Genomic DNA, 17,511 nt, shown 5'->3' with positions numbered 1-17,511 from the left:
AAGTGACGGTGCCACTTGCGAAGAGAGGTCTCAATTTTAGTGGTGCGCAGAAGGATAAAGTTATTTCCTACTCCAGCTCCTCTTCGCTAAATGATGGGCGCCGCGGGAGAGTGCAACAGCGCTCAGGAAGGCAACAGAAGAGGGAGGAAAAGGAGGCTGGCGGCATGATGGTAGAAGGGCGGGTGGAGGAAAGCTCAAACACAAAATTTGCTGTTACCCCAGAGGTTGCGGATTACCTAGCAGATGGTGTCCAGAAGATGGCGGTGGATACGGCTGATCCATATATCAACTCTGGCCCATCAGTAACGGCAGGGTGTAACCATCATGCTATGTTGGGTTTTATGGAAAGAGTTTATGGCATCATCTCTTATGATGGTTCGAGTGATGGTTACCTATCTATCCAAGAAGAGCAAATGATGAATAAGTCGTCAGCTACACCGCTAAGCCTACATAACAGGTTGCTACGGGCCAAGGCCAAGGCCGGGGGGTGCACTGGACCGCAAATCACCAGCTAGGAGCCCTGGCGTGTCCAAAGATATCAATAAGCCATGGAAGCACAGGAGCGCGCTGAAGCCGGATGTGATTGCCAAGTCCTTGCAGGAGATGCAGCATGGTGGAGTGTGCCCAGATGGCTTGCATGTGCCATCGATTGATGTGGGCAGGAACAAGAACGATTGAAGTAGTGGCCTGCATGTGCCGTCGGTTGATGTGGGCAGGAACAAGAATGAAGGAAGTAGTGGATACAAAGGAGGGGAGGAGGCTACAGGAAACCTGGTGGGTGCTCAGGGCGAGCCCCACCAAAGGCAATGAATGTCTTGTGCTGGAACTACTGAGGGACCAAGCTCTCTCGGATAGTTCAAGAGCTATCGGCTCTGGTTAGAGCTAAAAGCCTGAGTTTAGTTTTTCTTTGTGAAACTCGTAATTTAGAAAATAGGGTAGCAAATTTGAGGTGGAGATTAGGTCTTGAGAATTGTATCGCGGTTGATAGTGATGGTAGGAGTGGAGGTCTAGTTCTGTTTTGGCATGAGTCTGTTGAGGTTAAATTAATGGAGAAAAACTTTCACTACATCGATGTTTGGGTTCATGCTAGCTTGCATGTGCCCTGGTTCAGGGTAACATTTGTGTATAGGGAGCCTAGAACGGAGAATAGGCATCGCATGTGGGATTGCCCAAGACGCTTGCGCTCAGTCTCAGATTTGCCTTGGCTGGTTATGGGTGACTTTTATGAGGCGATGTGGGGTTTTGTACACTTTTCTGTTTGTGAAAGGCCGGAGAGCTGATGGTTTTGTTTAGGGATGCTTTAAATGATTGCGGTCTAGTGGATTTGGGTTTTGTGGGTCTGCCTTTCACGTATGATAATGGAAGGGAGGGGGCAGCAAATGTGAAGGTTTGTATAGATAGAGCTAGTGCTGATACTAATTGGCGAGATTTTTTTGCAGATGCTACGCTGTACCATCTGGTGTCGTCATGCTCTGACCATTGTCCCTTGCTGCTGGAGATAAGAAAGGAGAGCTGGAAACAGCACAAGCCACGGGTTTTCTGACATGAGATTATGTGGAAACTCTTGGAGTCTCTAGCGCACAAAATTAAAGAGGCCTGGTGCACGGCGCCGAGTAGGGAGGGCCTAGGGGGAGTGGCTACTGCTTTACGTTGTGTGCTATGTGCTCTGCGATCCTGGGGTAAGCAAAACTTTGGATCAGTGGTAGTGGAGTTGGAGTCCCTGCGTGCAAAGCTTGAGGAATTAAAGGGCAATCTATCAACCGGGAGGAACGATGTTCGTATTATTACTGACCGTATGGGCGAGCTGCTATACCGGGAGGAAATGATGTGGCTGTAGCGATCGCGTATTGCATGGTCAAAAGAGGGAGATAGTAATACGAGTTATTTCCATCGGCAAGCAGTTTGACGGGCTCGTAAGAATCATATAAAGAAGCTGAAAGATTTGGCAGGCAATTGGTGTGATAATCCGCATGGCCTTAAGCAATTGACGGCTAATTTTTTCATGAGGTTGTATGAAGCAGATCCGGATGTTATACCACACGAGCTACTGGACCTAACTGAACCCAAGGTTTCAGAGGTAATGAATCAGCAGCTATGCAAAGAATTCATAGATCATGAAATATCGGATGCTCTTTTCCAGATGGGGTCCCTGAAGGCTCCAGGGCCGGATGGATTCCCGACGCATTTTTTCAAGAGGTATTGGGACATATTGCGGGAAGATGTGATTGGGGTTGTAAGAAGTTTTTTGTGGATGGGATTAGACCACCGGGTATAAATAACACGGCTATAGTGCTAATCCCCAAAGGAAATAACCCAGAAGAGCTAAAGGATTTCCGACCCATTAGCTTATGCAATGTTATTTACAAAGTCATGTTCAAGTGCTTGGTGAACAGGTTGAGGCCGTTTTTGGGAGAACTTATCTCGTCAGAACAAAGTGCTTTTGTGCTTGGCCGTATGATTACAGACAACGCTATTATTGCGTTCGAGTGCATACATGCAATCTAGAAGGGTTCTGGTGATAAGGAGGAGTTTTGTGCATATAATTTGGATGTGTCAAAAGCGTATGACTATGTTGGTTGGGGTTACCTAAATAATTTGTTGGTGAAACTAGGCTTTCAAAGTCAGTGGGTGCAGTGGATCATGACATGTGTGTCTACTGTTCGCTACTCAGTTCGCTTCAATGGGGCTCCGTTGGCGCCCTTTACCCCATCTCATGGTCTATGTCAAGGTGATCCACTTTCGCCCTACCTCTTTCTTTTAGTTGCTGATGGCCTCTCTGTCCTGCTAAAACACTATGAAGGAATGGGACAGCTTGAGGGAACCAAAGTTTGTAGGCGCGCGCCGAGCATCTCTTACTTGTTCGCCGACGACGGTATGCTCTTCTTCCGCGCTACTGCTGAACATGCATGCCTAGTTAAAGATGCTTTAACTATTTTTCAGAGGAACACAGGATAGTTGTTAAGCCCCAATAAATGTTCTTTGCTCATGCGAGAAGGAAGGGAGGGGGATGTTGTCCAGCTGGTCCGAAGCATTCTGGGGGTGGTGAGATTGGATTTTGAGGAGAAGTACTTGAGCCTACCTACACCTTAGGGGCGCATGAAAAGAGGAACTTTTCAGCCACTCGAGGTGAGGTTTGCAAAGAGCATGCCTGCTTATAACGAAAAGGAGTTATCGGCAGCTGGGAAAGAGATCCTAATTAAATCGGTAGCATAAGCGCTCCTGAAGTATATCATGAGCGTTTTCAAGCTTACCGATGGCCTATGTGAGGATCTAATGAAAGCTGTCGATGCTTACTGGTGGGATCAGAGAGGGGCAGACGAAAATTGCAATGGGTTCCATGGATGACCATTCTAATACCCAAAGATTTTGGAGGAATGGATTTTAAGGATTTGATTTTTTTAATCAGGCTCTTCTTGCTAAACAAGCTTGGCGCCTACTAATCTTCCCTGACAGCCTGTGTGCTTGCATCCTAAAGGCAAAATATTTCCCTAGATGTAACCTTTTGGACACTGTGATAGCTGGGGAAGCTTCACGGACATGGAGGGCCATTGAGTATGGGCTGGAATTGCTCAAGAAGGGTGTAATTTGACGGGTTGGTGATAATAGTTCCATTTGTATATGGCGTGATAATTGGATACCCAAACCGTATGGTATGAAGCCCATCGGGAGTGTGAGGACGTGCAGGTTGAGACGGGTTTCCCATCTCATTGACTAGACATCCAATATATGGGATGAAGCTACTATTAGAAGGTTTTTCTATCCCTATGATGCTGATGAGATCTTGAAGATTAAGCTTCCATCCACTCCATCTGCAGACTGGATTGCATGGAACTTTGAGAAGATAGGCATGTTCTCAGTTAGGAGTGCATACAAACTGGCGATGCGTGAAAAATATGAGATGGGTGCCACCAGCTCCAGCTCTAGTATAGAAGGAGAGCGAGCTCTGTGGAAAAGAATGTGGAGTGCTGGAGTTCCACCAAATGTTAGAGTTTTTGCTTGGAAGGTGGTCAATAATGGGCTGCCAATGAGACAGAACAAGAAGTATAGGCATCTCGACCAGGAGTGTAGCTGTGAGTTGTGTGGTCACCAAATGTAGAATATTTTTCATGCGTTCATCACTTGCCCACACGCACATGCCCTTAGGTACGAGCTTAGGAAGCAGGTGGCTTGCTAGCGGAAACAGGACCTGAATGGCTACTTGCCATATTGGATAGGTATGATGTTGTTTCTAATTCAAATTTTCTTATATTAATATGGAGGTGTTGGAATGTCAGGAATAGGGTATTGCAAGCCAGGGAGCAGATCTCTATCACCAGCTCAGTCTTCCTGACATGCTACATAGAGGTATTGTTCCAGATCAAATATCAGCAAGTGGGAGGTGATACATGCGGGAAGAAGAAGCTGGACCAAGGAAGGAATGCCCATCCTGTCGTGGAGAAACCGACCGCTGATGGAAGATGGGTACCGCCGCCGAGAGAGACCTTGAAGGTAAATGTTGATGGAGCCTTCATCAAGGAAATGGGAGGGGCGGCTATGGGAGTTATTATCAGAAATAATTCGAGCCAGCCACTCTTGGCTTCCTGGCGCCTTCTAAGGTTTTGTAGAGACGCAGAGGAGGCGGAGGCATAGGCTTGCCTAGAGGGAATCAGGATGGTCGGTCGCTCGAGAGGCGATCTTGGAGTGTGACTGCTCAAGAGTTGTGGAGAAGCTTAAAGCTGGAGGCATAGACAGGTCGTTGGTGGCATCCATAATCTGTGACACTCTCCAGGATGCTGAGGTTCTACCCAGCGTGAGATTCGTCAATACTAGTAGAAAACAGAATAAAGTCATGCATGAGTTAGCTCATCTAGCTATTCGCAATCCGAGTTGTATTGAGCCTTTTGTGCATACTGATTCCCCAGTTTCTTGAGAGAGAGAGAGAGATGAGGAGACAGAGAGAAAAGCGTTGCCAGAGCTAGCAACAGCCGGTAGCACGCACCCCATGCTAAGTGGGCCTACCATGTGCTCATCAATTCTTCTCTCTTTCTTCCTTTGCCTCGGGCGGCCTCCGGCATACAGGTGGAGCAGCTGGAGTCAGGCCACAATGGCGAGGCGGGGGGCCTGGCGTGGGCAACCTCCGACGGAGTCGGACAGGTGGCAAGGTCGGCAACACTCAAGGACGCGAATGGGGTGGTGACATTCGTCGTGGGCGGCCTTCGGCGCAGCCGTGGCCAGGCAAGACGGCGCTGGCAGCGCGCGGGGCCGCATGAGGGCCTCGATGCCGGTGCAGGAGGCGAAGCTTGGCTGGCGGCACGGAATCGGCACGACCACAACCGATGGGGCCGGCGGCGCGCGCGCAAGGCCGCAGATGGGCCTCAGCTCCGCCGCGGGCGAGCAGAGCGCAGCTAGCGGTGCGGAATCGGCGTGGCCGAGCGAGACGGGGCCGGCGATGCTGGCGGAGGTGAGGGGTCGCGGCCAACGCGGGTGCGGGGGAGGATTGGCGGGTGCTGGTCGAGGGTAGGGCGTGGCGGCCTGGACGGGAGGATGTGGATGGAAGACAGGAGAGAGAGAGAGAGCTGTAATTAGAAAGCATTACCATGCGGGGCCCGCAAAGTTTTGGAGCATGCGCTTGTAGCTAAGGCCCTATTTGGTTCCTATGGACTAAACTTTAGTCCACTGTTTTTAGGCACTTTTAGTCCCCAAACACCCAAAAAGGTGGACTAAAGTTTGGAGTAAAAGCTTTAGTCCTATAGTCCACTAAATTGGATTAAAGGGTGTTGGAGACACCCCTACCCCTCTCATTAATTGCTCGTCCTCCCACACGACTCCATCCCGTCGCCTCCTGCCCAGCCCCCGCCGCCCTCCTGCCCACCGCCAGCATCCCTCACACCCGGCCCCCGCCGCCGTCGCCGCCGGCCCCGTCCCGCCGCCCGCTGCCCCCGCTGTCGGCCAGGGCCGTGCACTGACGGCAGCAGCCACTCGAAGCCGCACAGCGCCGTCGCAGCGGGCCGCTAGGCAAGTCACCCGTGGCGGCCCAGCGCCGCACTAGGGCCGGCCACCCAAGTCCGCCTGCCGCCGCGCTGGGGCCGGCCAGAGGGACGCACCGAAGGCAACGGATGCCTAGGCTGCACATTGTTGCGCTCCCATGCCCTCGCGCCATTGAAGTCGCAGATCGAGATCTAGAAGGAAGAAACAGGAAGAGAAGGAGAAGGAGAGGGAGAGGAAGAAGGAGAGGAAAGGGAGGGATGAGGAGAAGGCAGGGGACTAGGGCCGCTACTGCCACCGCTGCCATCGCGAGAAAGAGCTTCCGTCACGGGCTCACGCTTGCTTGATGCAGGAAGAGCTTCTGGGGACAGAGAAGAAGGCAGGAAGAGCCTGCATCGGCGCCGGGGGCATCTAAGGGAAAGAGCCTGGTGCTCACTGTGCTGTTGCAATCCATCTTTGCAGTTCATTCTCGTGGAACTAGGCGGTGGGTAGCAGGGTAAAAGAGTTTTTTTCAACTGCACTAATGAACTCTAGTCCATGTAACTAAACAAGCCAACTAACAGAAACTAAAGTTTAGTCCAACTAAACTATTTGAAGATTAGTCTATTATGCTCTCCACAGGTGACGTGGATTGCATCATAGAGAGCATGCTCTGTATATTGTTGCGGGTGCCCAGAATCAAGTGATCAAGTCACGTCACATGGACAGTGGACTTACTTGCTGCTGTGAGGCCCAGCCAAGAACGGACTAGAAAGCAAGGCCCATCGAGCCTCTTCTCTGGAGGCCAGCCCATCACGGCCCAAATACTATTTGACACTAGGGCTGCGTTCATGAAGCCCACTAGGTCCAGCCCACCTCCGACCCCGCCATTCATTTAAGCACAGAAGAGGTTAGGGTTTTAAGCCTCGGGCATTTCTTCGTCTCCACAGCTCCCGCCGCCGCCGCCGCCGCCGCTTGAGGTCAGCGCGTTCCTCTACACCGGGCATCGGCGCCTCCTCCTTCGCGCGGCGACCATGGCGGAGCAGGTGAGACGCCTTGGGAACCACTTGTTTCAACCACTACGGCGCTGCGCCAGCTTTGATTGTGGCGGATCTCGTGTACATTGGGTGGTAGTGTACGTGTATCACGCGTTGCCTTGTGGCTCCATGTGGATGCTTCCTAGCGCTGTAGCAAGTTAGATTTTAGCCTTCGGAGATTGGGTGGTTAGGTTGTGAAGAGCTGTGATTTTGCGGCGTAGTGTGGATCTCATGAATCTGCACTGCACTATTCCGACATTGTTTAAGCTCCAAAATTTGATGTCCCTGCTAATTGTGGCGTAGCTGTGCATATGATTTGATGCATTTGATTACTGTCGATGTTAAACATCTTCTCTTTGTTTTCTCTGCAGACGGAGAAGGCTTTCTTGAAGCAGCCCAAGGTGTTTCTCTGGTAATATTTAAGCGCTTATGTCTGACGTGCCTTTGTTCCATTCATATTTTAATGTGAGTCTCATGAGTTGTTTTCGAATTCAGTTCCAAGAAGGCCGCCAAGGGGAACAAGCCTGGCAAGGGAGGGAACAGATTCTGGAAGAACATCGGCCTTGGGTTCAAGACTCCCAGGGAAGCCATTGAAGGTCTGCATTCTTTTCTTGCTCAATCATTTTGCTGGTGTTTTCGTTTGCTTGATAAGTTGTATAAATCTGCTTGACATAACTACTTGCTATGTGTTAGGTTAGTGTTTCACCAGTTTGCTAGATTGTGCTGCTTCTACTTGTATATGCCCCTTAGAATGCATAGCATGATTTCTATGCTTGTTGAGATGTCCTGTTTTTATTTTTTTGCCAGCATAGGTTATTGTTATCCAAAATCTTAGTCATAAGGTTTTAAGGAAAAAAATGTAGGTTTAGGCTTTGAAGCTCCAAAACCTTGCTGTATAGCTATTACGATTGCTAAATGGTAATCTTAGTCTATAGCTCTTGTGGTGACAATGGCAAAAAGGGAAGCTTGTTTCTCTTAAACATTCACAGTGGCTGCCTGTTGCTTGGGACTTGGTAGCTTATGCTGGTTAATTCTTCCTTGGATATCTGATGCTAGTCACACCCACATTAGAACTATTATAGATCATGATTAACATGAATTATTATCATAGGTCCTTGGTCCGTTGTAATGTATGAATCATCTGTTGGTATATGCAAGTTGTACTGATTTTAAATGATGCATCTGTGTCTAAGTAGCTGAGACTGCCACCATTTTCATACTATACTACTATAGTAATGAAGCGATATTAGTTTTGTTTCCAGAAAGTTCTGGTACCCTTTTAGATTGTTTTAGGTGCTTGGCTTTAGATTTACTCTGTTGAACCAATTTTCATTTACTTGTCCTTTATATGCTTCTTGGTGCAGGAACCTACATTGATAAGAAATGCCCATTCACTGGCACTGTGTCTATCAGGGGTCGCATCATTGCTGGAACATGCCATAGTGCTAAGATGAACAGGACCATCATTGTTCGTAGGAATTATCTTCACTTTGTCAAGAAGTACCAGAGGCAAGTTAATTTTGTTGTGCCTGAAGTTGCTGAATTGTGTCACGTTGATTGTTTTGCTAAATGAACTTTTGTTTGGTGTTCTGCGTAGGTATGAGAAGAGACACTCCAACATCCCTGCGCACATTTCACCATGCTTCCGTGTGAAGGAAGGGGATCATGTCATCATTGGCCAGTGCAGGTAAAACATTTTTATCTTTTCTGGTGATGAGCTTTATACTTTGGTACCTGGATGATGTGATTTCTGAAAATGAATTGGTCTTGTTTATGCTCAATGTAATCCATTAGTTTGACATGAAATATCTATCATGGCTCTTTTGGCACTTTGGCGTAATCTGTAAGTTGCATTGTTCTAATTTCAGGCCACTATCAAAGACCGTGAGGTTCAATGTGCTCAAAGTGATCCCGGCAGGTTCAAAGAGTGGAGCAGTGAAGAAGGCTTTCACTGCCGCTTAAGACATGATGAGTAAACCGTCGAGGGCCCGGAAAAGCTTGTCATAACATTTTGATGCTGCCTAGCCTTTTTTTTTTCTCCATATCAATTGTGTACTAGGAATTTGACTTGAATCACTTCCAGAGCTTGAAATCTTGAAAAATTCGGGACCCTGTGTGTATGTGATTGCTTAGTTCCCTACGATTTCAGTCATATGGTCCTGAGAATGCTTTTCTAGGTGTCATTTGTTTGGAATGTTTGCATCCATTGTGGGCTTGTGGCCCGTATCGGCTTCGTTGGGGGTCGCACTGCCCGCATCATGTGATTGCAATAAATCCTGTTTGCGACTTAACGTGGAGCATTAGGTGTGGCGGCACGTTTGCGACTTCACCCAAGATCACTGCTCGTTTGCGACTTACCGAGGAGCATTAGGTGTGGCGGCACGACTGGAATGCCGTATAGCCATTAGGCAGTACTAGAATTGAAACCCCATCATTCTCCCTAGTTGTGTTGGCAAGAATAGACTGGATGGAAACAAACGTGTAAATAGCAAGTTATGAGTCGACATTCAGATTAAGAATCAAAGATTCTGGAATTATCAACATGCAATTCCCGTGCCTGAAATTCACTATGCTCGTACACTGTACACGACATGATTGTGTTACAAGGAAGCCTTCAAAGAGGCTAACAAACAAATCACATGTGGGGAAGGGAACCCTCTTGTATAAGATTTTTCACACCTACAAATGTCACGGTACAAAATGAGGTCTCTAAACTAACTCTGAAGAACTGCCTATGCTGTACCAACTACCCGGATATGGAATGGGGATCCACGGCATAGTATAGGTTCATCTGGTGACTCTGCCTTGGCACGAGCACGAAGAACGTCTGTGGCATCAATGATAACGGAAGAAGCTTGCAGCGAGTAGTCACCTGGTACAAGGAAGTACACGGAAAAAGGATGTACTACCTCTTGCAATGGTAGAACCTCCAGGTGTATATCACTAAGAACACCTGCACAGGAAAAAGAACACGTCAGAGCAGTGTAACAAGGACACTGGGTAATGCTTTGATGAATAAATCTCAGCTTGAAAACACCATAGAATCAAAAATATTTTGTCCAAAACGATCAGTATAACTCTGGTGAGGAAATGAAGGGGCTCTAAAAGTACAAATTGCCTAACCAAGTGCCCCTAATGTAAATATCTTTCATCATTCTGCATTACTAGTTAACACGGATTGTTTGCTGCCTCAATAAACTAAAATTGAAACCATGCATGAAAACATAAAGATAACTCACCAGCCCAGAGGACAGTTGCACTATTTTCATCGAAGCAATTCTCCCCTGCAACATCTTTGCATGAAATGCTAAGGTTCATTCGAATAATTTCCTTCGTGTTGTTGCGAATCTGAACTTCCATATGGGTCATTTCATGAGCAGATATTGGATCCTTTGAAGAATCAACATTGGTAACAGCTCCATTCTTAGCAAGCTTAAAGCTAAATGTCAAGGGATCTGGTAGCAGTATGTCCATTATAGATGCTTGTAGTGCCGCCTGAATAGCATCTTTAATATTCAGCTCACCTGAGCTATTTCTCCCAGAGTGCCATTTCACTTTTATTTTTGAAATCAAATTGTTGATAGACGCGTTGAGCTCTGCCTTGGCATTCCTTTCTGCTATGGCGGCAGCCCGGGATCCAAGAGGTTCATCACTACCACTTTCCTTAACAAAAAAGGAAGCATCAAGAACAGGTAATTTGAAGTTCTCAAGAGGTATGAGAACTCTGGCAGAGTAGTCGCGATCAATTCTAGTTTTGTGACAAGCCGCATCAGCAGCATTGCCTTCTGAGATTAGTCTTTGATCCAAATTTGTGTCATCCGAATGTACAGCAACATCAACATCAAAAACAACATCAGTAGGATTGAAAAGCTCAAGTTCCAGAAGGCGGAGGCCCCAACTTCCATTATAAGGATCAATCTTCAATAGATTAACATTAGTATGCTCTGTGTCATTTCCAGTGCTTATATCATGTTTGCCACTGACAGGTCTTAAATGCGCTTCAGTAAATCGAGCAGGTATTTCCATGGACAACAGGCGTGCTCTTACAAGACGCATGCCCTGCACAACACAGATATTCAATGGAACAACCAGGCGTCTTCCAGGTGGAAGAGAAATATCTCCATTCTCAGGATTAGCAGCAGGACCTGATGTGCAATAAACAAATTTAGTTTTGAAGCCACATAATGCCAAATATTTTAGCCTATGTAACAAGATGTGCATGTACAGGCTGTAAAGAAGAAATCTTATACAAATTACTGATGTCTATAGCTGATAAGAATATTGCTTTAACAGTAGGCACAGTAGATCATATTACCAAGAACGGACTAAACTATAATTAGGATGGTCATTTCAAAGCAACAATCACAACAAATAGCACATACACCAAAATGTCCATGGGCTAAAAAAAATAGAATTGTCCATGATGAAAGAATAATGAGACGAGGTGCAAGACAAAGAGAATAATAGGAAGCCCATAAAGCAGAGATGATTAAGAATTGCCGCTTATTAGAGCCATGTGAATAGCATTGAAACAGAGAGAGAAGCTAATGTTAAACCCAAAACAACTATTTCTATCTATGCTTCAGATATACTAATAAAAATATGAAATTAGAGAGGCATTAGTTCACAACAGGAAAATTTAATAAATTTGCAAATGTCCAGCTGTAACAGATATATGAAGAAAACTACAGATTCGGTCATTGAGTGTCCATAAAGGATGACAGTGTATTAAAGAGTTGAAACCGACAACCTACCAGCATAGTGAATATTCAAGAATGGGTTGATTCCTTCTCTTGCTATTCTCCTTGAACTTGCGGGAGATCTACTGCCATCAGCTTCCAAATCTGCCGAGCTAAGATGCCAGGCTCTTAGAGTCACTGCAAATGTCACTTCTCCACCTGGTTTAATAGGAAGAGCAGATTTCCATGTGCTATGGGCAATTGAAATAACAGAATCCTGATTCTTCCCTGACAAAGCAATATTTGCTTCTTCAACTGGTACGGTTCCAGCATTTGTCAGTGTTATCAGAACATCACGAATTTCTCCTTCATAAAGAAGGATGGAACCATCTCCACCCACAACATTGGCAACTAATAATGGCAGAGGAGGAACAACAGAAATACTAGGAAAGTTGACACTCTTAACCTTGCTAGAGCCACAGCATCTGAAAGGATCAGAAAGGACAAGTCCTTGTGCAGCTCCAAGGAGCAAGCAGTCAACCTCTTTGAATAGGTGTTCAGTAATAACACCAAAGCAATGAACAATGCACCCAGGAATTGAAATTTGTCCGACTTGTGTTGGAATACCAGATAACAAAACTAATTTTGAGGTGTTAGGTGGAAGACTAACACTAACTGGAAAGGCATCGAAATTCCCAGAATGGACCGAGAGATAGATGCTCTCAACAACTAGGTCAAAGCTGCATGGGTTTGCTAACTCAACCATGACTTGAACTGGCTCCCCCACAATCCAACTAACCTCTTGCTTGGAAGTCCCAGACGACGCTCCTGCCTTGCTGAAAGGAGTATAAATGAAAGGTCCTGAAGGACCTGCACCAGTCCACCACTCCTTTTTATGTGGGTTGCGCTTTACTATATCTCTTTGAGAAGGGTGAAGAGGGAAAGAATGCAACCTGGAAAAATAGAATATAAGGAAAAAAAAATTCACAGAAGATAGTAAAGATTAACTTTTCCATGAGCTTCAAACGTGACAATAAGATAATATTGATGAGCTTAAGTATACCTAATGAAAGGAAGGCATGGATCAGCACAGCGTGTGCCTGTTGGAAGCTTATCAGCAGAGTTCGCAAGTGAGCTTGCCAGGCCACTCTGACCAGCTGGTGTGATGAGTGGGTAAAATGATCTAAGAAGACGAGCTGCAGCACTCCATGATGAGAGTGGATCCGCAGCACGGATTGATGACATCAATATCTCTCTTAGAACGACCATTTGAATGGTACTCCATTGCGACTCAAACAATGACACTATAGACTGAGGGTGCACTTTTCCAGAATCAGTACTGCTAGCATGAGGTTCCTTAACAAAATAAGCAATGCAAATGAAACATGAATCCATAAATATTTAAGTATCTTTATGAAAGATAATTGATTCTCAATATGCCGCAGATGCAAAAAAAAAAATTATGATCTCACCTTGGATGAATCGTGATTTATTTTGCTAGCCTTTCGGCTTTGGACATGGTATGCATTTGTAGTCATGGTTAGGACCTGCATAGCACTCATAGCAGCATATGCATTGTCCTGCTGAAGGTACAATTGTGCAACTTGTCTTGAAAAAAAGGCTGCCTTGCGCTTATAACCAAGTGTACCAAAAAGTCTTGCGATTTCAATATATAATATGAGTCGGTCACTGGCATCAATCAGAGCCTTGGCACCATCTGCAGCTCCCATTAACAAATCTGACACCTCCTTGGCAAGTTCCCGCCTGACAAATAAAGACAGTGGATGACTTCACCATAAATAGAGTATGATTTGACACAACCTCAACCTCAACCTCATATCGTTATATCATGAATTCATGATTAACTGGAAACAAAGAACATGGGAGACTCACCTGCACAAGTATCTTGCCAACTTCAAGGCAGCTTCAAGCTCAAAGCTCACAGGTGAAACTCTACACCAAAGAGGACAGATACAATGTCAGTGCGCTAAGTAAATTTTCCAAGTAAATAGCTTGGTATTACATGCTATCCTGGATTCCAATTCCCACTGTTAAAGAAGTACTAATAAAGAAAACAGAAAAGGAGGGAATGGAGATGGCAAAAAACCAAAGAAGAAACAAAATGAACTCAAGGACAAGATAGGATATAACAGCCTTCAAGCCAACATGAATTCTATTCAAAACCAAAGGAGCTCATAAAAACAGATGAAAGAAATGCAGCAATGAAAGAAACAAACTGTTATAGAAGTATTATTTCTTCAATATACCAGCAGCTCACAAAAACAGATGAAAACACTTCAATCTTTTATGTGCAAAACAAAAGAAATAAAATGGGGTTCTGTAGAATATAACAGACCTAAAGGAGGAAACTGCCATATAGGACAGAAGGGCATGGGGTTCACAAACATAATTAAGACAACAGCAACCCTGAAATAATACCTTTGAGCATTATCTTGTAAAGTGGCTCTTCTGTATAGCTGGATAATGGTGTAATAACGATATTTCACTTCATCCTCCAAAACGGGATCACTTTGGCCCATCCTATCTACCTGTTCATAAGCACAATATAATCACCTAAAATGGTCATGGGTAGGTTGCCACAAATCTTATGTTATGTAAGATTTATAAATAAATGGAAACATTTCAAACGAAGTATAGATATACCACTTATCAAGATGAATGCAGTTCAACAACCAGAATGACTCTGATGTGAAAGCTTACCACTAATGCGCAGACACTACCCTCAAGGGCTCCAGCATGCCAGAAAACATCCCCAGTCAATCTTGCAAGCTCTATTGCGGTGGTGTAATGTGCATTAGCATCAACAGGTGATCCAGCCAAAAGGCAATAATCTCCTATTATCTTTTGTGCGCGACCCAGCCTTCTCTTTTTAGCCTTAATTACCTAAAAATACAGAAGTATATTGTCTTGTATAAGTAATACAATCTTGGGCCATTTGCATCATCAACATACACTGGTCAAAATACTTGGAACACCTAAAGTATGAACCTCCTCTGAGCCAAGGCTGGATTGTGAATCCAAAGGTGTCTTTAGAATAGTTCCTGTAGATTCTGCACGCAAGACCCACTTCTCAAACTCCATCAACAATGAAGCAGCAAGATCTTGGATCATTGTAACCATATGAAGTTCCAGCGATTGCTGATCAGAAGGAGGGAACATGATAATATCGTCCCTCTTTTTTGCCGCCATCTAAAAAAATAACCACAAACAGATAATGCATTAGAGCATCAGGTGATCAAACCCAACAGAAGTAGATGCATTACAACATGGGTACACCAAGATCCATGGTTCTAAGGCAGCTAAACAGCAACCTCATATATAAGTATATAACCTATCACCTAGGTGAATAATATCCTTCCTTCTATCACACGAGAAGGTAGGCGTACTGTTTGACAAGTTCTATTGCATTTACACAAAGAGAGAATGACATGGGAATAAGCACAGTACTGAACAAGCTAGATCCTCAGATACTAGCACAATGCAAGGCAAGTGAAGTGAGCACAATGCGTAACCAAACACCCAGCAAAAGTAAAATCCAACCCTCGAGCAGCAACAGGATTTTGAGCCCTCGAGCTAGAATTAGTGAACTAGCACAGTTTGGATTGTCGGATCAAGGGTCAAATGGGATCACACGGATCTCATATCCAAGTATTCAGAATACTTGGAAGCATGCCATTGCCATTCGGAACACTTAGTGGAGCAAATGAGCATGCACGAAACCAATGATCATCACACACACGCGCAGTGTAGATCACCAAGGTGAGATCCACGGATACCGAGCCGGGGATTCCTAAGACTTCGGAGGATACGCCGTGATAGCAGCAGGCACGTACCTGCTCGTCCGTGGGGCAGAAGGCGAAGCAGCGGTTGGCGAGCGCTGACGAGTACGACCGCGCCGTGTCGACGAAGTCGGCCGCGACGCGGTCGAGGTCGGGCGAGGACGGCAGGTGGCAGATGCCGATCACGGCGAGCACCTTGCGCGAGGACTGGAAGTCCTCCCAGGGGGAAGGCACGCACCCGCCGAGCACGAACTTGAGGCGGAGGCACCCGGTCTCCCAGGGCTGGTGCGCGAAGGGGCTCTTCTGGTGCTCCGCGTAGTAGGTGCGGAGCGAGGCGAGGTCGACGCGCGCGTGGCGCGACACCAGCGCCATGTACTCGCGCAGGCGCGGCGGCGGGATCGTGCCGCCCACGGGGAGCACCGCGACGCGGATGGCGGAGCCGGACTCGATGCTCAGCCCGGGCTCCATGGCAGATGGCTGGCGTCCCCGCCTCGCGCCTTCGCCTCGCTGGCTCTGGTCGGGAACGGCAGATCTGAGTGGCTCGCTGATGGAGGACAGGGAGGTGCCGGGCAGGTGGAGGAGAGGGGGAGGGGGGGAGGACAACGCTTTGCGCAGTGATGATCCTTTGGATCTGATTCTTTTCTGGGCCGGACTTTGGGCCATTATTGCTGGACATAGAGGCGTTCTCAGGAGGGCAGGCCGAGAGAACAATTGGGTGGATACAAATCAAGCCCACAACACCTGCTCCCGTCGCTCTCTTCCCGGAAGAACGGCAGGCGCTCAGCCAAGCCGCTCAGGGTAGCAGGTGGGGAAGACGACGGCCGGGCGCCCGGGCATGAAGCACGTGTTTCCCCGAATTCCCGCGCCTTTCTGGTCTCCGTTCCTCCCCTTACATATAACCCAACCCGACAGACCCGGCTCGACCGGTGGTCAATGCGATTTCCCCGAACAGCTATAGGACATTTCTCGGCAATGGATTGTCAGGATTGATTGTCTTCTCTGAATGTTCTGCGAACAGCGGCTCCATCGCCGTCGTCGTCTCATCTCGTAGAGGTAATTTATTCAGGTGCCGCCGGTGGCATCCGCTCTCGTGCTTTTCCATGCTTGAGGCTGCATTGCCGCATTGACCTGGGTTCCGAGGCCGTCTTGGACGGGGCCGGGAGGATGGAACGCGCAATCGGCATGAATGGACCAACCGGGTGAGGAAACGCTGCATGACAAGGTGTCAAGGTCTCTTTGGGTGAAATTACCCGGACATTGCATTAGATGCTCGGAGTAACCGCATATATATGCCTCGCTAATTGCGATTAGAAGCTGGCGCTAACTATTCACTACCTCTCTGCAGTTCATCCGCATCCATCGCAGCCTTCTTTGCAACTGGATGAATTCCTTCAATTCTTGGTCTAGCAAAAGCATTGGCTGCTGCTCCTCGTGATCCCTGGTCTGAAACCTTTTGCGAGAGCAGGTGTTGTGTTCGTTCCAGAAAAAAAAAGAAAAAGAAAGAGCAGGTGTTGTGTTCCGTGGCTTCTGTCAGTCTGAATGTCATTCAGGCATTCTGTCGGTCTGAATGTTCCTTGTTACTACGTTTCAGGCCATCTCTCGCATCACGTATTATCAAAAGTTTCAGTATCAGTAGGCACCATGGATGAAGAAACCGTTAGCTCTACGAAGGTAAGCGTCCCCATGAAGTTTTCTCGAGAATCGTACCCTTGTATTTTTCTCCATGTCAAGTGACATTATTGCACATAATCTTTCCTATATCCATTCACACTGTACGCCTCTCCTGTGTTTGGATGGAGGGACAGGACAGGATGGGATGGGACGAGATGATCCCAATTTTACAGGTGTTTGGTTGGAGAGACATGGGATAGGGACGGCATCAAAATGGCATATTCCATAAAAAAGTGGGATCATCTCGTCCCATCCCATCCTGTCCTGTCCCTCCATCCAAACACAGGAGAGGCGTACAGTGTGAATGGATATAGGAAAGATTATGTGCAATAATGTCACTTGACATGGAGAAAAATACGAGGGTACGATTCTTCGAGAAAA

At 46.7% G+C, this 17,511-nt stretch overlaps 2 protein-coding genes across 2 annotated transcripts; one reads left to right on the top strand and one right to left on the bottom strand.

The window, feature by feature from the left end:
• Nucleotides 1–6,837: 6,837 nt before the first annotated feature.
• LOC101785313 (40S ribosomal protein S11) lies at nucleotides 6,838–9,156 on the top strand. The gene is made up of 6 exons (XM_004976078.2): nucleotides 6,838–6,989; nucleotides 7,352–7,392; nucleotides 7,476–7,576; nucleotides 8,345–8,489; nucleotides 8,578–8,667; nucleotides 8,849–9,156. The coding sequence occupies exons 1-6, from the start codon at nucleotides 6,978–6,980 to the stop codon at nucleotides 8,940–8,942; spliced, it is 483 nt and encodes a 160-aa protein (XP_004976135.1). The 5' UTR covers nucleotides 6,838–6,977; the 3' UTR covers nucleotides 8,943–9,156.
• A 306-nt stretch (nucleotides 9,157–9,462) lies between these two features.
• On the bottom strand, nucleotides 9,463–16,046 carry LOC101784645 (trafficking protein particle complex II-specific subunit 120 homolog). Its single transcript, XM_004976076.4, has 10 exons — nucleotides 15,514–16,046; nucleotides 14,669–14,869; nucleotides 14,381–14,563; nucleotides 14,099–14,208; nucleotides 13,553–13,612; nucleotides 13,132–13,423; nucleotides 12,723–13,015; nucleotides 11,735–12,612; nucleotides 10,220–11,125; nucleotides 9,463–9,933 (listed from the first exon to the last, which is right to left on the bottom strand). The coding sequence occupies exons 1-10, from the start codon at nucleotides 15,925–15,927 to the stop codon at nucleotides 9,713–9,715; spliced, it is 3,558 nt and encodes a 1,185-aa protein (XP_004976133.1). The 5' UTR covers nucleotides 15,928–16,046; the 3' UTR covers nucleotides 9,463–9,712.
• Between the last annotated feature and the right edge of the window lie 1,465 nt (nucleotides 16,047–17,511).

The sequence above is a fragment of the Setaria italica genome, chromosome VII, assembly GCF_000263155.2.
Source record: "Setaria italica strain Yugu1 chromosome VII, Setaria_italica_v2.0, whole genome shotgun sequence".
NCBI lineage: Eukaryota > Viridiplantae > Streptophyta > Magnoliopsida > Poales > Poaceae > Setaria > Setaria italica.
This window is presented reverse-complemented; position numbering and strand designations above follow the sequence as displayed.